At 41.7% G+C, this 27,164-nt stretch overlaps 1 protein-coding gene and 1 long non-coding RNA gene across 6 annotated transcripts in view; one reads left to right on the forward strand and one right to left on the reverse strand.

The window, feature by feature from the left end:
• Positions 1–4,429: 4,429 nt before the first annotated feature.
• LOC148777447 (uncharacterized) lies at positions 4,430–10,620 on the reverse strand. 4 transcript variants are annotated; one of them, XR_016037900.1, is made up of 3 exons: positions 10,531–10,620; positions 9,920–10,044; positions 4,430–8,076 (listed from the first exon to the last, which is right to left on the reverse strand). It is a non-coding gene; the product is annotated as an uncharacterized LOC148777447 (long non-coding RNA). The 4 variants fall into 4 exon arrangements; XR_016037899.1 differs by lacking the exon at positions 10,531–10,620 and adding an exon at positions 10,241–10,512; XR_016037897.1 differs by lacking the exon at positions 10,531–10,620 and adding an exon at positions 10,241–10,512 and having other exon boundaries at positions 9,920–10,082.
• Positions 10,605–27,164, forward strand: part of RNF20 (ring finger protein 20) — a 28,579-nt gene continuing 12,019 nt past the window's right edge. The window contains exons 1-7 of one of the 2 annotated variants that reach the window (XM_088838215.1): positions 10,605–10,767; positions 12,114–12,268; positions 20,607–20,774; positions 20,894–21,041; positions 21,185–21,367; positions 24,692–24,810; positions 26,956–27,102. In XM_088838215.1, the coding sequence (XP_088694341.1) occupies positions 12,140–12,268; positions 20,607–20,774; positions 20,894–21,041; positions 21,185–21,367; positions 24,692–24,810; positions 26,956–27,102 (894 nt within the window). In that variant the 5' untranslated portion in view covers positions 10,605–10,767; positions 12,114–12,139. Of the gene's footprint in view, positions 10,768–12,113; positions 12,269–18,108; positions 18,184–20,606; positions 20,775–20,893; positions 21,042–21,184; positions 21,368–24,691; positions 24,811–26,955; positions 27,103–27,164 lie in introns of those variants that run through there. The other variant, XM_088838216.1, reaches the window with a different exon arrangement.

A 27,164-nucleotide genomic window follows, 5' to 3' on the forward strand; every position in this document is an offset into this window, starting at 1 on the left:
TCATATCAATGTATGGCAAAACCAACCAATATAATATTGTAAAATAATTTGCCTCCAATAAAAAATAATTACCTAAAAAAATAAATAAATAAATAAATATCAAAAAAAACAAAAAACAAAAAAACCCAGTCCTTTAAAGCGTACATTTCAGTGTGTGTGTATATAGTCATGTTTGACTCTTTGCGACCCAGTAGACTGTAGCCCACCAGGCTCCTCTGTCCATGGGATTTTCCAGGAAAGAATACTGGAGTGGGTTGCCATTTCCTTCTTCAGGGGATCTTACCAACCTAGGGATTGAGCCCACATCTCTTGTGTCTCCTGTATTGGCAGACAGATTCTTTACCACTAGGCCACCTGGGAAGACTCAGTACATTTCAGTGGTTTATAGTGTTCTAACAAAGTTGTTACCATCATCACCACTAGTTCTATCAACCAAAGAAGAAATTGTGTATCCATTAGCAATCATTTCCCATTTCTCACTTGGTCCCCGGCAATTGTTAGTGAGCTTTCTATGGATATGCCTATTCTGGATATCTCATAGAAATGGAGTAATTACTCTACGTCAGGCTTCCTTTGAAACTGTGGGTAAAATACATTTCACCTGCCTTCTCTCATCAAGGTTTTAAGACTTCCATGTCCTCTAAGCAGCATGTAACCTAAACAAGAAGCCCAAGGGACTTGACTAGTGGTCTGGTAGCTAAGCCTCCATGCTCGCAATGCTGGGGACCTGGGTTCTATCCCTAGTTAGGGAACTAGATCTCACATGCTACAACTAAAAGATCCCGCATACCTCAACAAAGATCAGAGGCAGACATAAATATTATTAAAAAAAAAAAAGGATGTTTGCCCGAGTTCCAGGAACTTGGAGTCAGCGGCATCTAGGTTGAGCTGAGCCAAGAGTCAGGAGTGTCTAGTTTGTGCTACTGGTTAGGACTAGATAGGACTATCACCCTTGAACTGGGCATGCATGGGCATCTACACTTGTGACCTTTGGAACTTGCAAAGGCCTGTAGCTTAGTTACACCTGAGTAGATCGACGATTATCACATCTTTTCCAATGAACTTTCCCCACTCTCCAAGCCTCTGATAGCCCTGATTCTTTTTTCTTTACCCCATAAACACCTGAGCTCCTTGCCTTCTTGGAGCAGATTTTGAGACCTATTCTCCCATCTCCTCACTTTGCTTCAAATTTGGCGTCTCACTGATACACCACATCTTCTTTATGCGTTCATTTAATGGACATGTCATGCGACGAGTTGACTCACTGGAAAAGACTCTGATGCTGGGAGGGATTGGGGGTGGGAGGAGACGGGGACGACGGAGAATGAGATGGCTGGATGGCATCACCAACTCGATGGACATGAGTTTGAGTGAACTCTGGGAGTTGGTGATGGACAGGGCGGCCTGGCGTGCTGTGATTCATGGGGTCGCAAAGAGTCAGACACGACTGAGCGACTGAACTGAACTGAACTGAAGTTGTTTCCCTATCTAGGCTATCGTATACAATACTGTGATGAACATGGAATGCATATATTTTTTTGAATTAGTGTTTTTTATTCTCTAGATAAATACTTAGAAGTGGAACAGTTGGATCATATCATAGTTCTATTCTCTTTTTAAATTGAAGTAGAGCTGATTCAGTCTCATGTTAGTTTTAGGTATACGGCAAAGTGATTCAATTTATCTGTATATATGTATATCATTATTTTCCATTATAGGTTACATATTATATAAATATATAATTATTTTCCATTTAGGTTTTTACAAGATAGTTAATATAATTCTCTATGCTATGCAAATTCTTGTTGCTTATCTATTTTATGTGTAGTATCCATTAATCCTGTACTCTTATTAATAATTATTCCACCCCTCCTGCCTCTTTGGTAATGGTAGTTTTCTGCCTATGAGACTGTTTCTATTTTATATATATTCATTTGTATTATTTTTTTAGATTCCACATATAAGTGATATCATATATTTGTCTTTGCTTTACTTCAGTAAGTTGAATATTCTCTAGGCCCATCCACATTACTGCAAATGGGAATATTTCATCTTTTTATGGTTAAGTAAAATTCCATTGTACATATATACCACATCTTCTTAAGCCAATCATCTGTTGATGGGCATAATTTCTTAAAGCATGCACCCATACAAGAATACTGGAGTGGGTTTCCATTCCCTTCTCCAGGGATCTTCCTGACTCAGGGATTGAACCTGTGTCTCTTGGTTGGCAGGCGAATTCTATACCGCTGAGACCCCAGGGAAGCCCCCCAAAACTCTTACCTGACTTGCATTTAACTTACTTATGAAAATATCATTATACCAAGTTACTTTTCTTGCTGAAAACTTTTGTAACAGAGAAAACATAAATTTGACTTTTAGTAAACCTAGGTACAATAGGAATTTTACATTTAAGGCCGTCAACTCTAAAGAGCGACTTATTTCATTTTTTAAAAATTCTTTACTTCTTCTTCTTTAAAAAAAATCTTTTGCTGCACTGTGCAGCAAGCAGGATCTTAGTTTTCCAACCAGGCATCGAATCCACACCCCCTGCATTGGGAGCTCAAGAGTCTTAACCACTGGACTGCCAAGGAAGTCCCAGGCCTATTTCATTAAATCAACAAACTCATTTTTACTCACTAAAGATTAATCCTAGAGCACATGTTCTTAAAAAAATTTGCCTTAGTTTCTATCACATTCAGAAATATTTAAAAACATTTATTTTTTTTTTAAGCCAATTAAAAAAAGCTCTTTATGAATTAGATTTTGTGGGAGGAGCCTTTCCAGCTGGTTTGGTAGGATAAAACTACTATTGAAAACCGTGTGGTTGGACAGTTTTAAGCTTCTGTAGGTATGAGCTTCAGCAAAGGCAATGGCAACCCACTCTAGTGTTCTTGCCTGGAGAATCCCAGGGACGGAGGAGCCTGGTGGGCTGCCATCTATGGGGTCGCACAGAGTTGGACACGACTGAAGCGACTTCGCAGCAGCAGCAGCAGCAGGTATGAGCCGAGGGTTATTTCAGCTCTTGTACGTCTCAGGTTTTCCCTCTGGCAGTCTGAAACTGCTGCGGACACCTGGAGCTCTGGAAGGCCAATCCTTATGTGCGTGTGTGTGTGTTCCTGGGTACGTGAGTCTTTAATTAGTGAGTGGGCTTCCCTATGCACTGCTGCATAGTATGAAGACAACACCATTCCTACAAGTTTCTCAGTTTTCTCAGAAAGCTGCAACCAATTTGGAGGAGATTTTTATCACTTCTTTTCAGAAATTGAAGCTCTTGTATGGTATCTTCACTTTTAGTTCGACAAACTCTGTTAAAGTAGCCAATTTAAGGGAAAATGCTATGCCACCCTCTTAGCTGATCACCCAGTCCAAACCTTCCCAGTGTCTTTTAATTGGTCAATTTACTCCGTGTCTTTCAATGGAGAATTCAAGTCTTCCCAGGATCTTTCAACTAGGAATTCAAGGTTACCTCTTTCCTAAACTGCCTAAAGTTCAAGGAAACGCCACTCCTTAGAGCAAAGAATTTATCAACGAAGATGAGATGTCCAAGACCCAGGAGAGACATGCCCAGTTGTCTGGACTCCTGGTGGAGGTGGATGGGCACAAGGGGCCCTTGCTGGTACCAAGGCTTTGGATCCTCATAGAACTCAGCTGAAGGAGAGAAATCAGCTGAGTCCCATCATGGTCACCGAAACTGTCCACTGAAAGAAAAGCATACAACATAAAAGTTGTGAATTTCCGTTTTACTCAGGGAACTTACTGAGGACCATAGCCTGGGAATCAGCCTCTCAGACAGCTGAGGAACTGCTCCAAGGAGATAGGGGAGGAGCCAGTAAATATATGAATTTTGGGGGCTAGGAAATACACGATGTCAAGCACATATCTTCATAATAGATTACTGTTAATCACAAAGAACAGATACTGAAATTAATGAATTTAGTGCTTTTTTATGTATGGGAAGATGCAAGGACCTGCAGTCTTTGAGATGTTTTCCGAGATATGCATCTTAATTATCCAGGGACCCATTCCAAAATGAGAATACTCCATCCTGTCTTTGCATCTTGATTCCTCTCAGGGTGCACTGTTGTTGGGCAATTACAATGGACTGTGACTTAACCCTTTGTATAAGTGGATCACGAGTGACACCCTTGGGCCTTTTTTGTTGTTGTTGTTCAGAGGTTTTAATTCAGTAAGTAAGGCATAAGGACTTAATCCATTACTGAAAGGTAAGTGTTATCTACCAGAACTATGCTTGGGAGGAAGAACAGGGAAGGGATGTCATCTGCATTTTCTTCACCTTCTCCAAATAAGATCACGTGCCTCTTGCTTTATTACTGAGGGCCAGCCTCAGTTGAGTCCAGGGATACTCTCAGGATGAGCGGCGTCAGCGAGAAAAGGAAGAAAACAAAGCGAGTCGAGTCTTGGTTGAGTGCTGAATCAAGACTATTTTATTTTTTTACATCAGTGTTTATATACCCTAAACTAGTACAATTCTAAAGGGGAGTGAACAAAGTCAGCTTAACATTACGTCAGTTTGCCCTTTACAAAACCAGAATGCTTTCCACATACTTCTCTGTTTACGAGAGTATTTCTATAGTAGATATTAATACATTATCTTCTGGCCTTGGGGCCTATTAATATCTTATGACCTTTTCTTACAAGCTAGGTGAATGCAAAGCTGTTTTTTGTAAGCTATTCTTATTTTTCCACTTGTCTTGAGCTAAACAGAAACAGAAAACAGGAAAGTTATAATCTCATAGGGTAAAGGTTCAGCAGGTTGCAGCATATTAGAAATTTAACACAATGGTCAGTTCTTTCTAGTTACTACACACAGACTCTGTGGCTCCGGTGTGGCAGCCTCTGCCTAGCACTCCTGGTTAAATATTGATTGTCTTATTGTTTCTACACTAGAGCTAAACTCTTATTTTTCTAAATTCTAACTATATTAACAATAATTTCTACATCAAGAGCAAAAACACAGCTAGCAAATGTTGATTCAGTGACAACTTCTAGAATAGTATTTTTTATATTTTCTAATAGGGTTTCTTCACCCCCCCGAAGGGCTCTGCACCTATTAGGGCTTTTTGTGTGATCAGGTTCTTTATGCTATTTATGATTAAGGTGTTGTGAGCAGTCATGTGTATTAGTGCCAAGGGCATAAACAAGTTGATTCTATTTGGAAAGAGATCAGGGAAGGCCTTCTCCTGTGTCACAGAAACTAAGGAGCAGTCAGAAAGATAAGCATCAGAAAGACAGATATCATCATAAGGTGAGCGCCAGGGCAGCTTTTTGAAATCCCTGAAGTCCTGATCTGCCTTGCTTGTCAGGTCTTCTCCTCATGACCTTGTCATGGGTGGGATCTTGCGTGCTGGCTCCCAGCACTTTATGAACATCTTCAACAGGAAATAATACCATTATCCTACAGTAAAGTTCAAGCAAGCTGCAAATGTGAATGAGTGGCTTGTAAGAGGCAACACATCAGCTTAAGTTCACAATAGTCAGTATGTGCAAGTGTAAGGTCAGAGTGTTTCCTGAGGTTCTGAGGAGGAGGAGAGAGAAGAGAGTTGGCTGAGTGAACAAATATCACGGAGGTGACGGGAGCAGGAATCCAGCTTTAGAGACTGGGCAAGAGCTGGGCTGCTGGAGGCAGTCTCAGCTGACTTCACAACTGTGCAGTAACTGTGCCTGAGTGGTCAGTGCTGTCGGTCTTAGCCTTCCTGAGGTGGTAAGGCAAGATTCCAAACAGTCACAAGTTCCTGGCCATACACTACTACTATGAGAACTTCTTTTAACTAAGTTTGGCCACAATCTTCAAGCTCCAGAAATTCCTAACTGAATGTATCCAAATGAATGTAACTAATGTAATTAATATATGTAGTTTGTTAGTTAATGAATACTTAAATTGATATCCTATGCCAGTTATATTGACATCAACTCTCCATGATTGATCTCAGAATAATTTAAAAGACAGAGAATAAAAAAGACTAGAAATAAGTAATAATCATGAACAATACAAGACAGTATATATACAATTAAATAAAAAATAGAATTTTTCAAACGGAAGTAATGTACAGACACCTGTCTAAAGGAAAATAAACTTCTCATGGACCATCTAGTGCTTATACAAATTACTTTTATTATAATGTTTGATAAAAATATATCAACATAACCTTGGTATAAATGCCTTATGCTTATACAGCTATAAAACCAAAACATACTTACAAACTCAATATAAAGTCAAATAAGCTTCACTCTTCTAAAAAGTTTTGTTCTATGTTACAGTCAGAAAAATTGGCTTTTTATACCGTGTGGCATTCTATGGTTAGATTATGAATAGTTTCATCATTTTGATTTCATTATATATTGGTCCTTGTTATGCCTCCCTCATTAGAGGATGAGAATTTGGAAAGTTGGAAGCACCCCTAGGTAGTGCTTCACTTCTCAGTCGGTAGGTCCACTATTTCTTATCGCTACTACTAGGTACCTAGCAATCCACCTGACCTTTGAGGAGAAAGAACAGCATGACTGAAATGCTTGCATTAGGCATCGGGGTGAGGGTGTGGAAAATAATTACAAAGGTGAGATTTGGAATTTTCATTTCCAGTAGCATGGTGTTTGTCAAACTGGGTGAATATGAACGCAGATTTTCATGGCCTTGAATGATGATAAGGTAAGGGAGGGAGAGGACAAGAGAGGGCTGGCTTCTAAAGAACTCTCTCAGGCAGACCTGGATATCATCACTTAAAGCAGTGGTCCTCAAACATGCTCAGAGGCGGGGCATAATCTGAAAAGTAAGAACTTGCATTTTTAGAGAGCTTTCCCTCAAAGATTCTAAGATTTCATCAACTATAAAGCAGATGCCATGGAATCTGTGTTTCTGTTTAACAAGTGATGTCATGCTGGATAGAATACAACTGGTCTAAAAATAGGATAAATAAGGGACTTCTAGAATCATGTTTAGCACACAACCCAATCCAGAGTACACGGAACACTGGAATGCATGGAGATACAACAAAAATCTTACAGCAGAACATCTGCAACAAGCACAGACAAAGTGGTAAACAAAAATCCAAAATATCTTAATTTTATCCTCTATGAAAGCGTTAAGCCTCTGCTACTTAGTCGTTCAGGTTTTTAAGAGTTAAGACATGACAAAAGAGTTAATATTATACTCTTCAAGCAAAGCTTTTGAAGAACTGGAGGTGAAAAGCACGTTGCCTGCTGCCACCTGGTGGCAGAACCATATATTTAACCAAGACTGGCAACAAGCCTGAAGACGGGTCCTTGGAGAAATAGCCATTAAGTAACTTGGAAAAAATCACTTGAAATCTTTATGACTCTGCTCCTTTTCAAAAAGGATTATTACTTAAATTATAATCTTGATACAAGCAATCAAATACAAGAACTTTCAAAGGTATAAAACAGTAAACGTCCTTGTGCATGCTAAATTGGCTTCAGTCATGTCTGATTCTTTGCGCCCCTATGGACTGTAGCCTGCCAGGCTCCTCTGTCCATGGGATTCTCCAGGCAAGAATAACGGAGTGGGTAGCCATTCCCTTCTCCAAGGGACCTTCCCGACCCAGGGATCGAACTCTAGTCTCCAGCATTGCAGGCAGATTCTTTACCACGTGAGCCACCAAGGAAGCTTCCCCCACAAAAAATATCATTATAGCCCAGCAAACGTTCTGCCATTTAGTAGTGAGGGCCAAACTTATTTTTCCAGGGTTATTCTTTTTTTCTCTTGATTACGATTGTGGACTGGTAGCTTGTGAACATGTGGTAGCTAATCAGAAACTGGAAACGTGGTCAATGAAAGAGGTCTTGGCCATCCTCCCTTTCATCTATTACATTTTCTCTAGGGTGAAGCCACCTTTTTGAATCAGGACAGGCTACTGGGAAGGTGTCAGACTGGAGCTCGTGGGGAAGATAGAGCTCACCAGTAGCTGGAGAATCTGGTTGTCTACACGGTGAGAATTAGAAGGTTCTATAAAGATCTGCTGTCTTCTCAATATCTTCTCCAGCACTCTGAAGTGTGGGTGGAATAGGGGTGTCTTGAGTTGACCTGGCACCATTTCCCTGTTAAAAAAAAAGAATGAGAGGCCCAAAATGAAGTCACTTGTGCTAAAAGGAAGACTTAATACCTGACCTTATGGCAGTCACAATCCTGTCCAAGAAGGTAATCCTAACTGGTCAGTGTGAAATTTTCTGGTCAGCACCAATGAGGTAAATCTTTTCATCCTTGAAAAGAAGATGAAATAAACTGGCATAGAGAGCCCCTCATCCACTATGGACAGGCTACCTAAGTTTGAAATAATCTTTGTCTTTGACTTCCTGATTTTACCTTTAAAAATCTCTCCCGAACTATAGCCTTTTGGAGCTCTGCTCTACTTGCTAAACAGGATGCTGCCCAATTCATGAATTAACATTTATTCAGTTGGAGCAACATCCCTGAGATTCTTTTAGTTTTCCCATCTCTGTGTTGACTTCATTATCAAGCTGGGTAACAAGAAGGCTCCAACAGTTTCAGGCCTCACGAGAAATTCAGAAGATAAGTAAACTGCTTCAGTTCTATTGTTCCAAGCAATTCAGCCCGATTAAACTATCCACTGTTAAAAGCCGAACTTTGGGTTTGGGAATGGGACTTACTATTTGAATTAAGACAATCCTTGAAGAGGGAAGTGAAGTCAGCTTCCTTCAAGACATATGGAATGAAGGGGTCTAAATGGATATAAATAATCATATGAATAAAATCCTGGTTGTGTTCTGTTAAGGTGAGAGAGGGGAAGTGGATGCTGAGTAGGCAACCAAAAACATTCTCTTAGACCAGGAATTGATTTAGCACAATACAACACACACTGATAACACTCAAATGAAATTCAACTAGTGTAAGGGAATCAATAACCAATAGTGGGGATCACAGCAAATAGGAATAAAATAATCACTCAGCTCTAGGCAAAGTGGCCATGCAAAAATATAAACCTATTGTTGCCAGACCTTCAACATTTTCAAGAGAAGTTGGTAATCTATCCATTTTTGGCTGTGCCATGTGACATATGGGATCTCAGTCCCCTGATTAGGGATCGAACCCCATATAGCCTGCACTGGAAGCATGGAGTCTTAACCACTGGACCTCCAGGGAAGTCCTAAAATATCTTAAAAGGCAGTCAATAGTGTCCAAAATAAACAAAGCATACTTGTCGGCCAAGTACAGCCTGTGAACTTCAAGTTTACAAACTTTGGGCTAGAATCATTGCATGCCATTCGGTGGTTCTGTGCATGCAAGATTTGCCAAGAGCAAAGCAGTCAAAGGAGGGAGGTCAGAGAGAGTCATTTCATACAATGCTTTCCCTGACAGGTCCCCAAACATGGTTCTCAGGCTTCTCTTCACCCAAAGAGTTCATTTGGAGCAGTTGCTTCTTTACAGCTGGGCAAAGTGTTCTAGTATCAGGAAACAGGAACGTTTGTTTCCTATTTACATTCTGACTTTACTGGGCAGTTTTTCATAACTCTGTGAGGCATACAGCTTTTCATCAATAAATTAGTTTGATTACCTATCATTAAAACACATTCAGTTTAACTGAGTGGAAAATAGCAGTTTGTTATTAACTAAAATCAATGCTTAATTAGCTTAAAATAGACAAGTGTTAAGAACAGAAACAACTTATTGATTTATGTTTATCTATTCCCTGGTCAATTTCTTGTTGAAAAGATACACAAAGGTAGTAACTGTCAATCCCGTTTGCACATTAGAATCTAGTGGGGTGGGGGAGGGTTGGGGAAATACTTTTTTATAAAATGTGGATGCTCAGGCCCTACACAAAAGGGACCAAAACTCCCCAAGTGATTTTAAAGTGTAGACAGAGCTGTCATACATTTCCCTGTAACAGTTCAGTTCAGTCGCTCAACCTTCTAAACTTACCGAATCTCTTGGGTTTTCTCCAGAACCTTTCATTTCAGCAAGGGTTCACAGTAATATTTTTCCGAGGTGTCTGAAAGTCAGTCCTTTCCCTTGGGGATTGACGCGGCCATCAGCCAATCGCCAGTCTGAGGAGAACCAATAATAGGTAACAGAACAATAGGCCCTGTAAATAAAAGGTACTCAGTTAAAAAAAAGGGGGGGGGGAGGGGCTTAAGGGCTTCCCAGGTGGCTCAGCTGGTAAAGAACCCGCCTGCAATGAGGGAGGCTTGGGTTCGATCCCTGGATTGGAACGATCCCCTGAAGAAGGGAACGGCTACCTACTCCAGTATTTTGGCCTGGAGAATTCCATGGACTGTATAGTTCATGGGCTCGCAAAGGGTCGGACACGATTGAGCGATTTTCACTTTTCACAGTAAAAAAAAAAAAAAACCAGGTCGCAGTTCAGCTCAGTCGTGTCCGACTCTCCGCGACCCCATGAATCACAGCAGGCCCGGCCTCCCTGTCCAGCAATGGTTAATAAACCAGGAAAAATTTGGGACATTTCCTCTGACGTCAGCGAGACCACGATTTAGCGGCCGCCGGACGCCCAAGAGCTGCTAGACCGCGCTTACTTCCGGAAGCGGGCCACGCTCGATGCGCGTCACTTCCGCCCGGTTGAGCCTTGTCCTTCACGCTGCCAGATTGAAGCGATTTCCTCTTTTCTTTCCCTTCTTCCTCCCCTTGGCCCCGCCTCCCGGAAGCTTCGCCGAGTCTTGACTTGTGGGTTAGGGTCGAGGTGGGAGGGCTACGCGGACCTTGGTGAATAACTGCCCCGAGTTCCACTCGCAGCGCAAGTTGGAAGAACTCAGGTCAGATCTCGGCCAAGGGCGGGACGGGACTCAGCGGGCAACGGGAATCTCCACCCTCTTCCGCTCCACGGCTTCTCTCTCCTGGGCCTGTAATTGGCCTCTCCGAAGGCTTGGAGTCCTTGGCCCCTCTGGAGTCGGATTGAGGCCATTGTCCTCCTCCTCCTCTCTCTGCAGGCGAAGTCCCACTCTGGTTGCTGCCACCGATACCCTTCTCCTGGGGCTTCGGTTGGAAGCAGAGTTGTGTGTCGTCTCGGTGATGGCAGGGCTGATACCTTCAGTAGCAAAGTGCTTTAGCATCCATTCCGCTTCTTTTGAGCTCCGAAACCTTGGGAGGCGAGTAGAGCAAAGAGAGTATTTGGTCACTTGCATTGTGCATATGAAGAATTCCCCTCCAAGGCAGCACGGCTCTCTAAGAGTTAGTACTGGGATTCACACCCAGATCTAGCTTCTCTGCTGCTGCTAAGTCGCTTCAGTCGTGTCCGACTCTGTGCGACCCCAGAGACGACAGCCCACCAGGCTCCCCCATTCCTGGGAGTCTCCAGGCAAGAACGCTGGAGTGGGTTGCCATTTCACTGCAATGCATGAAAGTGAAAAGTGAAAGTGAAGTCGCTCAGTCGTGTCCGACTCTTAGCGACCCCACGGACTGCAGCCTACCAGGCTCCTCCGTCCATGGGATTTTCCAGGCAAGAGTACTGGAGTGGATTGTCATTGCCTTCTCCGCTAGCTTCTCTAGGGTGACACAAATTCGTGGGGAGAGCGTTTAGAAATAAGGAAACTGCAAATATAAAAAGGAGAGTTAGCATTTCTGAGTGCATGCTTCGTGTTCGGCCTTATGCTAAAGTCTTTCTATATTTATTCATTCCTTATGAGGAGCGTAGGAAGCATATACTATTGTTATTTCTGCTTTAGGAAATTGAGGCTCAGAGATGATATATGGCTTGTTCAGTATTAATAATTAAGTAGACATCTCGTAGGTTTCTTCCAGGTCTCTGATTCTCCCAACACTATAGAATTAACTGATTTTCTATATTTCTAAATCAAACTATATTTTCAGATGTTGGCATTTCAGGAAATGAGATGCCTGAAAATGTTCTAAGTCTCTTCATCCTTTGCCCATTGTCTTGTATTTTAGTAGCATCCTATTTAGAACTTTGTAGTTCTGTAAATTCAGCTGCGACTGTTACTTTGCAATTTACTTTTCTCTTTCCAAGAGGAGCTTGAGGATCATGTGTGGCATTAATGGACTTGGGTTAAAGGATTGATAGGAAAAGTTGCTAGTTTTTCATCATATATGGACTGTAGTTGCTCTCCTTGCCTATCTTACCTAAGATTTTTTTTCTCTCCAGGAAAACAGCTATCATCTTGTGCCAAGATGTCAGGAATTGGAAATAAAAGAGCAGCTGGAGAGCCTGGCACATCTGTGCCTCCAGAGAAGAAGACAGCTGTTGAAGATTCAGGAACCACAGTGGAAACAATTAAACTTGGGGGTGTCTCTTCAACGGTATGTGGAAATAATGCTATGAGAGTGTGCTTTTCTTCTATCGGTTGCAACCTAGAAGTAATAATTATGGAAGCGTTTTGGAGTAAGGGAAGTTGATTTGAAAAGAAGAGGGAGATAAAAACAGCCAAAAGTAGATGATGTGTTGCTCATTTCTGAAAAAGAAATATAATGATATTTGATCTTTGTTTTTAAAAGTATATTCATATTCTTTGAAGAGTCTGGTGCCAGATTCAGCATTGATTGTAGTTATTTAGCAGTGCGAAGCTATACACTGATTTTTCATTCATTGGAAACTAAGGGGCCAGGTACTAAGAGGCAGTGTAGCAAAATGAGTCATTGAAGGAGTGCCTTCTTATTTCCTTGTCTGTAAAATGTAATCATAGTATCTACTTCCTTAGGGTTTTGAGAGGAGGAAATAATAGGGTTCCTGTTAAGGAGCATTACTTTTTACCATGGTAAGTACTCAGTATATGTGATCTATTAATAGTTTTTATTGGGCTAGATATTGTGTCTATAATGGTGAGTAAAATAGATATCATCCTTATTGTTATGGAGTTGTCGATTTTTTTAGACAATTATACACCAAAAACTTATAGTAATGTTATATGTCCATTAGACACCATGAACTCACTATAATAGGTAAGGATTCTGTATTTTGGAACTTAACCATAGGGATATGGTGTAAAAATGCTTTACATTTGTATAGCCTACAAAACCATATCTACTTTTGGAACTTGAGGATCAGAGAGTAATAGGAGCATTCATAGTGAATTGTTGATGAAGTATTATTTCTGGGTTTGCTGTCTGGGATTCATCAGCATCCTGTTGCCAGCAGGTGATTTTGTCTTGGCACTGTCTCACGTCATGCATCCCAGGGACATTTTTTCATTCATATTGTGGTGCTCCTATGTTGGGTGCATATATATTTATAATTGTTATATCGTCTTGGATTGAGCCTTTGATCATTATGTAATGTCCTTCATTGTCTCTTTTCACAACCTTTGTCTTAAAGTCTATTTTATCTGATATGAGTATTGCTACTCCTGCTTTCTTTTGATCTCTATTTGCGTGGAATATCTTTTTCCAGCCCTTCACTTTCAGTCTGCATGTGTCCCTAGTTTTGAGGTGGGTCTCTTGTAGACAACATATATGGGGTCTTGTTTTTGTATCCATTCAGCCAGCCTTTGTCTTTTGGTTGGGGCGTTCAACCCATTTACATTTAAGGTAATTATTGATGAATATGATCCTGTTGCCATTTACTTTATTGTTTTGGGTTCGAGTTTATACACTCATTCTGTGTTTCCTGTCTAGAGAAGGTCCTTTAGCATTTGTTGGGGAGCTGGTTTGGTGATGCTGAATTCTCTCAGCTTCTGCTTGTCTGTAAAGCTTTTGATTTCGCCTTCTTATTTGAATGAGATCCTTGCTGGGTACAATAATCTGGGCTGTAGGTTATTTTCTGTCATTACTTTAAGTTTGCCCTGCCATTGCCTCCTGGCCTGAAGAGTTTCTATTGAAAGGTCAGCTGTTACTCTTATGGGGATCCCCTTGTGTGTTATTTGTTGCTTTTCCCTTGCTGCTTTTAATATTTGTTCTTTGTGTTTGATCTTTGTTAATTTGATTAATATGTGTCTTGGGGTATTTCGCCTTGGGTTTATCCTGTTTGGGACTCTCTGGGATTCTTGGACTTGGGTGATTATTTCCTTCCCCATTTTAGGGAAATTTTCAACTATTATCTCCTCAAGTATTTTCTCATGGTCTTTCTTCTTGTCTTCTTCTGGGACTCCTAGGATTCGGATGTTGGGGCGTTTAAAATTGTCCCAGAGGTCTCTGAGATTGTCCTCATTTCTTTTAATAAATTTTCTTTTTTCCTCTCTGCTTCATTTATTACTACCATTCTATCCTCTAACTCACTTATTCTGTCTTCTGCCTCTGTTATTCTACTGTTGGTTCCCTCCAGAGTGTTTTTGATCTCATCTATTGCATTATTCACTGTATATTGACTCTTTTTTATTTCTTCTAGATCCTTATTAAACCTTTATTGCATCTTCTCAATCCTCGTCTCCAGATTATTTATCTGTAACTCCAATTTGCTTTCAAGATTTTGGATCAATTTCACTATCATTATTTGGAATTCTTTATCAGGTAGATTCCCTATCTCTTCCTCTTTTGTTTGGGTTGGTGGGCATTTATCCTGTTCCTTTATTTGCTGGGTATTTCTCTGCCTCTTCATCTTGCTTATATTGCTGTGTTTGCAGTGGCCTTTCCATCTTCTGGCAGTTTGTGGAGTTCTCTTTATTGTGGAGTTTCCTTGCTATGGGTGAGGTTGAATGGGTGGCTTGTCAAGGTTCCCTGGTTAGGGAAGCTTGTGTCAGTGTTCTGGTGGGTGGAGCTGGATTTCTTCTCTCTGGAGTGCAATGAAGTGTCCAGTAATGAGTTACGAGATGTCAGTGAGTTTGGAGTGACTTTGGGCAGCCTATATATTGAAGCTCAGGGCTATTTTCCTGTATTTCTGGAGAATTTGCTTGGTATGTCTTGCTCTGGAACTTGTTGACCCTTGGGTGGTGCTTGGTTTCAGTGTAGGTATGGAGGCGTTTGATGAGCTCCTATCGATTAATGTTCCCTGGAGTCAGGAGTTCTCTGGTGTTCTCAGGATTTGGACTTAAGCCTCCTGCCTCTGGTTTTCAGTCTTATTCTTGGAGTAGCCTCTAGACTTCTCTATCTGTCATTTCCAAGGTGGTTCCCTCTGTTTTAGCTTCTGTTTGCTGGTCTCTTCAGTGTCTAATTTCTGCCCTGACACTAGAGGGGCAGTGGTGGACACTTTTTAAGGCTCACTTGTTCAGTCCTGTTCTGGGAAGGGAGGAACACTGTAGAGAAATATCTCTGGCGTCTGTGGGGAGTGCTCGCAGTGTCCCGGCCACTGGGTTTGCCCCCGCTCATGGCGTGTGTGCTGTCCCAGTCTACACTGCACAGGCTGTAAGTTGCTCTGCCGATAACTGTCTGAGACCGGTGCTGGGTTGCATGCACGTCCCAGGTCTAAGCCACTCGGGTACTCCACAAAGGCTCAGACTTGGTTGGGCCTGCATTTTGTGCCTTCCCCGGACTGAGCAGCTCAAGTGACCAGGTGTTTGGCAAGCGCAGTTGCTGCGACTTATCACCTCCCCGTCCCTCCCACTCGGTTTTCTGTGTATACAACTGGTGCACCTCTCAGGCGGATGTTAACCAGCCAGAAACCCAAAAAATCTTGGTTAACACTGAAGCCTGCCTGCAGTTTGGTATCAGATGCCTCTCTGGGGCCGCGATTGCCCGCCTTCTGGCTCTGGCTGCCCTCCCCTGCCTGTGTCGGCGGGGGATGGGCCGTCCGCAGCCGGCTAGCTCTGCTGAGTCCTTTGTTCTGTGAGCGGGGCTGGCAGAGTCTTAGGTTAGGGCTTTTCACCTTTTCGCGGGGTAGCTACCCCACAGTCTGCTCTGCTATCTCCAGTCAGCTCCCCCAGACTGCCCTCATGGCATTCAGGCCCGGTCCTCTCTCCAAGCAGTTCAGCTGGCTCCTCCCTGCCCAGGCCCCGCTTGTTAATGGCGGATGCCGCGTCTGCTCTGCATCTCCGCTGGGAGTTACCATTGGACTGGTAAGCTGTGAAGTTTAATTTTTTATTTCTTTTTCTCCCAGTTGTTTTGCCCTCTGAGGTTCCAAGGCTCGCCACAGACTCGCCTGTGAGAGTGTTTCCTGGTGTTCGGAAACTTCTCTCTTTTTTATGCCTCCCTTCCCGGGACGGAGCTCCATCCCTACTTCTTTTGCCTCTCTTTTAATCTTTTATGTTTTTTCCTACCTCCTTTTGAAGACAATGGGCTGCTTTTCTGGGTGCCTGATGTCCTCTGCCAGCATTCAGAAGTTGTTTTATGGACTTTACTCCGTGTTCAAATGTTCTTTTGATGAATTTGTGGGGGAGAAAGTGGTCTCGCCGTCCTATTCCTCCGCCATCTTGTTTCAGTCTCTCCATTTTTTCATTCAATAAACATAAATAAGTGTTGAGCATCTGTTATTTGCCAGACACTGTTCTTTACACTAAGAACAGCTCCTGGGCTTCAATTTGTAGGTTGACACTGAGAAAAGAACAGACTGTTACGATAGAGTGGGAAATGTGCTCTTCCTGGAGATAACTACATATGCTAAGGGATGCACAAAACCCGCATCCCAGTTTGGATTTTATCCAGAAGGCAGTAAGGAGCCACTGGAAGGTTTTAAGCAGAGAAGTAACATGCTCTGACTTAGGTTTTGAGAAAAGACCATAAGGGAGCTAAGTTTATAAGCAGGAGTTCAGTTAACAAAATTGTTCCCTCATTCCTCGTCCCTCTTCTCCCTCCTATTCTTCCTCTCTAAGGGTGGGGAGCTGGGGCACGTATCCACTGATTTCTGCCCCAGTTGGTTGACAGTTGCCCTTGAAGGCAGTAACTTCTCTTCCGCACTTCAAGGGTTCTGTTTTAAAACAGCTGAGATTGTGGAACAAAAAACTTTGAGACTGCATGGTATGCTTCAAGTGGGAACACTGGTGGTATGACTGGAGCTGTCCACCAGAGCTGTGCTGAAGTCTGGCATGGTATGAAAAAGTGTCTGCTATATGTAGAAGACTGTTGCAATAATCTTGATGAAGGATCATGGTGGTTCAAGCCATTGTGAAGATAGTGTCAACAAGATTTGTTCGTGGATTGGATGAAGGGTATGAAAGAAAGGAGGCAAGATGAGCCCAGGATTTTAGAAGTATGGCCTTTTCACAAGCTGAGCTAGGGAGGTATATGAAAGGAGCAGATTTTGGGGAGCTGTGGGGGAGGAATCATAAGTTTGATGTTGGACTATAAGTCTGAGATATTTATTAGACCTATGAGTGGACAGGTAGTTGGATGAGGTGATCTGCAGTCTGTGGAGAGGTCTCGGCTAAAGCTGAACATTTCTGAAGCATTGTAGATGGAATTTAAATCCATGAGACTATAGGCTCTCCTGTAAGGAACAAGCATAGATAAAGAAGTCTAAGAACAGGGCCCTGGAGCAGCAACACTTCATGTCAAGATGAGAAGAGGCTAACCAGAGAGGGGCCACTGAGGTAGGAGGAGAACAAGAGAGGGTGGGATCCCAGAGGCCAAGGGAGAAAGAGTTCCACGAAGGAGTTGATCAGGGGCTCCTGATGGGTTGAGAAAGGGAAGCACTGAGACTTTAGATTTAGTAACAGACATTGCACTGGAGACTCGACCAGAACTGCGTTGATGGAGTGGTGGCAATGGCAGCTTGATTATAGTGAGCTTAAGAGAATGTGGGAGGAGAAGAATTTGGGGAAAGAGTTAGAGATGTTGCTTTGGAGGAGTGTTGATGTAAACCAGAACCAAGAAAATGGGGCCTCAGCCCGAGGGAAATCGCGGGTTGAGGGAAGTTTTTGTTTTTTGTGTTTTTAAAGTGGGACATATTATGGCATTTTTATTTATTGATGAAATGATTTGATAGGATAAATTTGATCCTGGAGGAGAGCATGGGCACCCATTCCAGTATTCCTGCCTGAAGAATCCCCATGGACAGAGGAGCCTGGTGGGCTGCAGTCCATGGGGTCACAAAGAGTCGAGCACAACTGAGCGACTAAGCATAAACTTGATGAGATAGGAGAAAGAGAAAGCAGTTACTGGTTCTGTTCTCTCTCTTGAACAGAAGAGAGAATATAATATAATGCACAAGGCAGGGATGGGGCCTTAACTAGGAGAGGAACACAAGCGATGTGGGTTCACATATAAGTAGGTCAGTAGTTGGGGCTGTGGGTAATAGACGTGGACATACTTTTCTGATTGCTTCTATTTTTTTTCAGTGAAATCAGAAGCAAGACTCATCTGAGAGTGAGGATGGGGGAGAAAGTTTTGGAGGTGTGAAGAGACAGGAGAAGGTACGAAGTAGTCATCTTGAAGAGAGAATGGACTAGAGAGATGGGGTAGAGTTGCTGGACAGCACCGAGCACCCACTTGAGTCTATGACTTGAGTTTAAACTGAGGCCAGTCAGCATGGTGCTTTATTTATTTATTCATTTATTTAGTCACATTCAGCTTCATGGGTATAGGTGGAGAATTGGACGTTACCGAGGTTGGGGTTTTTAGCAGGCACACACAGAGTAAGGCAGGAGAAGGTTATAAAACAGCGTGACCAGTCATGGAATTTAAGTTTGATTAAGAAGGAAGCAAGGAAGTAAGAGGAGTGAAGGACGTAGGTTTAGGATGAAGGTGTAGGACCATTGGAGGGTAGATCCTGGAGTTGTGGAAGAATGGGTGGAGTCAGAAACCTAGAGAGAGTGAGCTGCAAAATTGTGGAGAACGAGGTATTGGAAATTGAGTTTATAGAGAATATCCAAGTATAGCTATAGCTAAATCTAAGACTGAGACTAACTGGGATTTTGGTGGCCGAGGGAGCTAAAGGACAAGATCATTGGAGGACAGGAGGTCAAGGTACAGGATCTGAGATGCAGGAAAGATCATCTGTATGGGAATTGAAATTAGTAAGAAGTACAACATGAGTAGTGTGGGAAAGAGTGATGACATGCCAGGCGCTAAATCTTCAGGATATGTGGAGAAGTGACGTGGGCATTTGTAGACGAGTGCAGCAAGGCAGGGTGGTGGGTGGTCCAGACCAGTGGCATGATCTGCAAAGCTGGGAGGTTTTAGGGATAGTGGCTTAGAAGTGGCAGCGGAGAATAAGAAGGCCACCTGCCTGTCTCCAGACCCAGGGCTTCAAAGGGTGTGGGAGAGAAACAGCCGCCACTGGAGAAGCCTGTGGGGAAACAGTGTTCTCATCCAGGTTTCAGGTGGAGTAAGAAGGGGCAGGTGATACTCAGAAAAGGTAAAGATGTCATTTATTAATAGTATTCATAAGCTGGTAAAGTTGGGAAACTGTTGACTCTTTTGGTGTATCAAGAATGTTTAATCAAATAGAACAGAGAAACTTAAAGGGACACAAGAAATTGGTGCTCTAATAAATGATTCTTACTTTAAAATAGTCATTAGTTTCTAGGTAAAGTAAAAGCGTAATCCTTTTAACATGCTGTTTGTTTGCCTGAGGTTCTCCCTCCCTACTCACTACATCCCCTTCCCCCCACCAGCTTCTCCTCAGAGAGAGGTTAAAGGTACTGAGAGGGGTTCACTGTTATTGATGGAGTGACATTTTTGCAGAAACAAAAGAGAAGGTGATCCTGAGCACAAGTTGAGGTTTTAGAGTATGGGCATAGGTTGGCAAACTGTGTGAATGGATCTAAGAAATGGGGAATTGAAGAACTTTCCATCTGATGGCTTCTATTTTCTCTTTAAAATAGGAAGCAAAGTCACCTGCTTAGTGTGATTTGAGAGCAGATAGGGTTTCGTAGTTTGACTCTCCTTTGATGTAGAATAGGAGCTAGTTCACTTGTTAAAGAAACATTTTTGGACAAATGATGAAATCTCTTCAGGTTAGAACTCACTTTATAAAGGTACCAGTCTCCCTAGTTTAATGACCTTATCTAGAAGTCTCATCATACTGGGTGTAGGAATGGAGGAGTCCAATATGTGGATTGATTCAGACTGGGGTTTGTGTGCAGAAATAGAATAAGAAGATTAAAGGTCGAGAACTTCAGGAGCCCAGTAAGCTTTAGTGTGAAGGAGTATATAATAGGGTATAGTCAAGCTATGGAAGATAATGGAGACAGAGGAGAAAGGAGAAAACTCAATATTTTGGAGATCCAGATGAAGACTATTAGGATAAGGGCATGAGATATCCGGAAAGATACCAGGGAATGGAAGATTCAGGGAATGGGAAGTTGAAATTTAAGATTTCAGATATGGCACAGTTCCAGATATGACAGAAGTCTAGGCTATGGCTTTTGAAAAGTCTGGCACAGTGATGGAGGTAATCATTGAAGTTAAGGAATTCAAAATGCTAACAGCATAGATGCTAGAGGATTAGATGGCTCGTGCACTTGTGTACATGCCCAAATGTGTACTGAAGTATCGACAGGGACTGGGATACAGAAGAACTTGGTTGACAAAGTCTTGAACGATTGAAGGGCAGTCCTTAGGAGACAGATGACCGATAGGGGTAGAGGTTGATCTGGCTGGATGGTGGAGCCTCCCAGTAGCGGTATTTTGTATGTGTACATGTGACTAGAACAGTGAGCTGAGGTCAAGATTCTAGTGTATTTGTGTATGTCATTTTTTCCTCCAATCATAACAGACCTGTATTTATTTCTTCTGCTGTTACTTCTTATCCACTTATTAGTCCTTGTTGAGTTTAACAGCTGATATATTTAATTTCTTTATGGAGATTAATAAGATTGGTTTCCTGGGGCAGGAGGAGTTAGACATTCGAACACTGCAAACCAAAAATCGCAAACTGGCAGAAATGCTGGATCAACGGCAGGCCATCGAAGACGAACTCCGTGAACACATTGAAAAACTGGAACGAAGACAGGCCACTGATGATGCCTCACTGTTGATTGTCAACCGGTACTGGAGTCAGGTAGTAGCTTGTTAATTTACTCAGATTGCGGTTTGAGCCCTGTAGTTCTCCTTAGCCTTCTCTTTATTTCCGAAGTTGCTTCCTTTTGTATCTTCATAACTGTACCTCCTCTGCTCTAGTTTGATGAAAACATCCGTATCATCCTTAAGCGTTATGATCTGGAGCAAGGTTTGGGAGACCTACTCACTGAGAGAAAAGCCCTTGTTGTGCCCGAGCCAGAACCAGACTCTGATAGCAATCAAGAACGGAAAGATGACCGAGAGAGAGGTGAGTGTTCGTGCCAAGTTTACCGCTACACGCTTTCTGGGTGTTTGAAGTAGGGCTTCGCTTTGAGGCTCTCCATCTGAGGGGAAAAAGTAGATTTCAGTTTTATAATTTTAGGGACTTCTTTTTTCCCCCTGTGTCCTCAGGGGAAGGGCAAGAGCCAGCTTTCTCTTTCCTTGCTACTTTGGCCAGCAGTTCCAGTGAAGAGATGGAATCTCAGCTGCAGGAGCGCGTGGAGTCCTCCCGCCGAGCGGTGTCCCAGATTGTGACCGTCTATGATAAACTGCAAGAAAAGGTGGAGCTCTTATCACGGAAGCTGAACAGTGGAGGTGAGGCAAAACCCGGGGGACGGGGAGCAGCTGGGGAGGAATAGGAACTTACCTTTGTGTATGAGTTTGTCGTTTTCAAACTTACACATTATTATTTTCAAACTTATATCTTTATTTTTAATTAAATTTCTTAAAGTCAGTTTTAATCTGTTCTTGTTTTTTGTTTTTCTGTTATCTCTTGTTATTTTCAAACAGTTGGCTCAGGTTTTAGAATTGTTAGGTAGAAATGTTTAAAAAGGTGAACAAAATATATGAATAGCAAACTATTTGAAATAAAACTTCTATTTTATGTTAATATTCAGAGTTAATGCAGAAACTTATATTTGTATAGTGTAGTTAAGTACTTGTATAGCTAGGTTGCATCTTAAATTAAATGTCCTGACTTCATGCTTTAAATAATAATCATGGTCTAGTTGTAATATTTTAATTTCTCTGATTGTCATTAAGATGTTTAACTTTTCATTTCTGAGAGAGATATTTCAAATATAATGGAGGTTGAATCACTGGCTAGGAAAAATAAAAATTTTCTTACTCTGTAACTTTGTTTTTCAAGATACTTAGGCCAAGTTATGGAGAAGGCAGTGCCACCCCACTCCAGTACTCTTGCCTGGAAAATCCCATGGACGGAGAAGCCTGGTGGGCTGCAGTCCGTGGGGTCGCTAAGAGTCGGACACGACTGAGCGACTTCACTTTCACTTTTCACTTTCATGGATCGGAGGAGGAAATGGCAACCCACTCCAGTACTCTTGCCTGGAGAATCCCAGGGACAGGGGAGCCTGGTGGGCTGCCGTCTATGGGGTTGCACAGAGTCGGACACGACTGAAGCGACTTAGCAGCAGCAGGCCAAGTTAATCAATAGAATTAGAAGGAGAGGCATATTAAGGACTTGGTAAAATTTTGTGGTCAAAAGTTTCTTTTGTTTTTCTAATAGTGTGTTTGTGTGTTTCTGTGTTTTATTATTTATAATGGATACTTGTTTTAAGATATACAAATCAGAAATCACAAAAGTCCTCCCATCTTACTTTTCCAGAGATAGCTGTTGTAAATAGTATTATTTGTGTCCTCCCAGACTTTTGTGTTCATGTATTATATCTACTTTCTGTGTTCCCAGCTATGTCTCTCGGTGCACTGTCTTGCCTTTCTCTTTGTTTCTCCATTTTCTTGCCCTGTTTCTGGTGTCTAGTTGGAGCTTATATAATGGTGAATGAATGGCTATAAATTTTCCCTGTCATCTAATGTAAGCTGAATTGTGTGTTACTTCTTTCTCCCTTAGCTCTACTTGAATAGTTAGTGTTATTAAACAATATACACATGAATATACCATATGTATTCTATGTATTATGGTATATTCATGTGCATATTATATCAGACAGAATGCCATATGCAAAGGCTATGTCATTGATAAACTTGATTTTATAAATGAATATCAAGAAAGGAATTACTGTGATTAAAAAGGAACTAAAAAGAGTCGTACATTAAATGGTACTTTAAAATTATTCCTTTTGATGGCATGCATTTTAAGATAGAGGTCAAGTTAAAAAGTAAAAAATTCATTACAAGTTACAAACTGCTAAGCTGCTATTATTTATAACATAAAAGATGGTTGCCTTTGATTAACTGAATGTTCTAAGAGACAAAGATGTGTGAAGTGTGAATTGTAGCATCAACTCTAACTTTTGGCGGTTCATTTTTCCCTCATGTTTATTTGGCCCTTGATTCAATAGAATTGCATTTATCAGCTTGTTTATTCATTTACTAAATGTTTATTGACCTCTTATTATATTCTGGGCCCTGTTCTCAATATCTTGGGATATTAAGAGGACTAAAATTCAGCCCTAAGTTCTTACCTTAGGTTTTGAATCAGAATCACTCTCGAGAGTTTTTGGAGCATACTGTTTTTTGGCCCTGCCCATGTGTTTTCTTATTTAGTAGGTATAGGATGAGTCCTAGGTAAATATCTAATTTTAAAGGTTTTCCAGGTGATGCTGACAGGTAATCTTGGTTGAAAACCGTGAAAACCACCACATGACTGATCTGTGTTACATTTCTAAGAATGATGCCAGTTTTACTTCCTGATAACTATCTCTAGGGTCAGTATATCTGAGAATATCAGGTCAGTATCACCTGAGAGGATTTCAGCTATAGTATTTATGACTCTAATTTTAAACATACTAATTTGGTGTGTTAAGTTCTATAGGTGTACTACCTTCTTTGTAAATAACACTATACATTTCAATTCTTGAGCCTCCAGAGTACATCTAGCATAGTATTCTAGAATATGATACGTAATCCTACGTTCTTGTCTTTATTCTTCATGATTTTATAGATGTCCATTTGAACAGTGAAATTGCTGCTCCCTGCTGTGCATTTCCCTTCTCTGCCAATAGAGAGAGACATCATGTCGCTATTAGTGAATATGAGGAATTTGTGATAGCCTTAGGAAACAGAATTTTATTACTATTAAGTCTGAGACTGATTAGAGATACTCTGTCTTGTCTACAAGTCTAAAATGCAGTTTTTTTGGGTGACCATTCCTTATCTGAATAAAGTTATAGGACCCCATCCAGTTTTTTTCACAAGGCATTTTGGATTCATAGAAAGGGATGGCCGTTAGGTGACCTTGCCTCTGTCTACCTCTGCAGAAGCACAAGGTTGACTAATTTTCTTAAGCAAGGGCTTTAATAAGGATTAGTCAAGGCTCTGGTTTTTCCAGTGGTCATGTATGGATGTGAGAGTTGGACTGTGAAGAAAGCTGATCGCCAAAGAACTGATGCTTTTGAACTGTGGTGCTGGAGAAGATTCTTGAGAGTCCCTTGGACTGCAAGGAGATCTAACCAGTCCATTCTAAGGGAGATCAGTCCTGGGTGTTCATTGGAAGGACTGATGCTGAAGCTGAAACTCCAATACTTTGGCCACCCCATGCGAAGAGTTGACTCATTGGAAAAGAGTCTGATGCTGGGAGGGATTGGGGGCGGGAGGAGAAGGGGACGACAGAGAATGAGATGGCTGGATGGTATCACCAACTCGATGGGCATGAGTTTGAGTGAACTCCAGGAGTTGGTGATGGACAGGGAGGCCTGGCGTGCTGTGATTCACGGGGTCACAAAGAGTCCGGACAGGACTGAGTGACTGAATTGAACTGAACTGAAGCCCTCTAAGCAAGCCTGGGTACTTAATCTGTCATGGGAAGATTTAAAAAGCCAGCTATTTCTTGAAGTTTCCAGGAAAGTGAAGTGAGCTCACACATGAATGCTTTTGCTGGATAGGCAGTTGTAAAATGTGACACCATAGCTGCTAAACTAAAGTACAGTTCTTCTCCCTCAGACAATCTGATGGTGGAGGAAGCAGTGCAGGAGCTGAATTCCTTCCTTGCACAAGAGAACACGAGGCTCCAAGAACTGACAGACCTCCTTCAGGAGAAACATTGCACCATGTCTCAGGAGGTACCTGACCAGAAAGGAGGTGGCGGTTTCCAGTGGGCTGTGCCAGGCATTGACTCAGAGTACTGAGTGCTTTAAAGGTCATCTTACTCTGGAAAGCCTGCTTCGATATTTTGAAGGGCAGGTTAAAGCAACCAGCTCTGAGAAATCAAAACCCGAGGAAGCGTTTAAGGGAAGAAAGGAATTGAATGTTTCTCCTTGACTTTGTTTAAATAGACATTATAGGATTTTAGTTTTTAGGAAGAATTGCCATCATGAAGTTTGCAAAACAATACACCAAAGCCCCAAATATTACATTAGTCCAAAAGACCATGTACAATGTTACTGAGGAATGGGTTGGTAGAAATTTATCTGAGAAAGAAACAGTAGGAAATACTGCATTTATGACGATCTGCGAACTTGAGAAATGTGGGTTTTTAGTCCAAACTTGGACACACATAGTGCCATAAGTAAACTGTGTCAAGATTTGAGTGTTTATTTCTGTAAAATGACTGAGACAAAGTGGTGATAAGCCTTGTGCTGAAATTTGACCTACCTTAGTTGGGCCACCCAACTCTTATGCTTATAAGTTAATAGTTACCATGTACTTAGTGCCTGGCATTTAAGTACTTTATGAGTATTATCTCCATGGTCAAATAACTCTCATCTTACTGCTAAGGAGACACTTTCAGAGAAATTGGTGACTGCTCTGAGGGCATACAGCCAGAAAGTGATAGAATTGTGATTCAGATGTCGGTCTGTTTAACTTTAAAGCCCGTGTTCTTCATTATACCCTGTTTCTAAAACTCCAGTGCCAAGGTACACGCTCGGCTGGTTGCATGGGAATCATCTGGGAAGTTTAATAATACTTCTCATCAGCCTTCAAAGGGGTTATAGTGATCTTTATAAAGAAATTGGGTTGTAGTAAAAATAAAATAGTATAACTTTCATGTTTTAAGGTATAAACTAGGTGCTGCCAAGATGAGAAGGTCTTCCTTTACTACCCCTTTCCCGAATCTTAGCAATGCTAAGCTGGAGAGGCCCAGTGCTTTGCTCAGCTGACCTGAGTCCATGACGGCTCTCATGGCTGGCTGTGGATACAGGCTGTCAGCCAAGAACTCTCCTCCATTGTCCACTGGAGTGTCGCCTCCCCATCATGGCTGTTTCAGGATAGTTGGACATCTTATGTGGCAATTGGCTTCTCTTGAGAGGAAGAGAATTAAGTGTTTCCAGAATACCAGACAGAATCTGCATGGCCTTTCAGACATCTTGAAGTTATGTAGCATCATTTCCACTGGGTCACTAAAGTTGACCCAGATTCAACAAGTGGGGACATTCACCTCACCTGCTGTTGGGAGGACCGTCGAAGAATTTTGGGGCCATATTTTAAAACTAACACAAAGGATATGTATAGATTGATGTGAAAGGTGTGAGTTTGGTGATGAAGGTATTAAACAGCATTAGCTACTCCAGTGTTCTTGCCTGGAGAATCCCAGGGACGGGGGAGCCTGGTGGGCTGCCGTCTATGGGGTCACACAAAGTCGAACACAACTGAAGCAACTTAGCAGCAGCAGTTATGTATAGCTCCTAAATAAGCAGAGAACAACATAGATTTTTGTATCTTTATAGCATCTAATTCTAGATTGCCCTGGGGTCAGCTTGAAAAAGAGAATGGAAGTTTTCCTTTCATTTTCTTTGGATTATCATTTGTGGGAATGTGGGGAGGGAAGGTTGAGGGTAAAGATAACTGTCTTTTCCAAATAAATCTTTGAATTTTTATCTCCTAAAATATTTGTCTGGTAAAATCAAGGATATTCTCTTTTATCTCTTAAAAAACACATATTTTCTGATGGGTTTGTGGTCTGTATAGGGAAATGGTGCTTCCCAGAGGTAGAAAAATTACTAAATCTTGTAGTCTTTTCCCTGTGAGAGTTCTTAGAGACTTCTACAGTTTTCCTGATTGTGACTGATCCAGAACTGTTGAAAGAACCTGTGATTTCAGTTTTATGCTCATATGTTGGAAAGAAAGTGAAGTATCTCTTATTTAAATCTTTTCTATAATGATACAGTAAACGGTTAATTCTGTGGGATTTGGGATATAAGGCATTCCTTTTCTAACTTGGTCTTATTTTCGGTATATTTTTCTGAACACCTGCCTTTGGGATGTAGTTTTCCAAGTTGCAGAGTAAAGTGGAGACAGCTGAGTCACGAGTGTCTGTCCTGGAGTCCATGATCGATGACCTCCAGTGGGATATTGACAAAATTCGAAAGCGGGAACAGCGACTTAACCGACACTTAGCAGAAGTCTTAGAACGGGCAAGTGCTGTTTTATTCATAATTTGAAGACTGGAATCATTTTAAGGAGTCCACTCAGAAGG

This window comes from Moschus berezovskii, chromosome 7 (assembly GCF_049115385.1).
Source record: "Moschus berezovskii isolate FMDL1 chromosome 7, NW_MosBer_1.0, whole genome shotgun sequence".
NCBI classification, from domain to species: Eukaryota; Metazoa; Chordata; class Mammalia; order Artiodactyla; family Moschidae; genus Moschus; species Moschus berezovskii.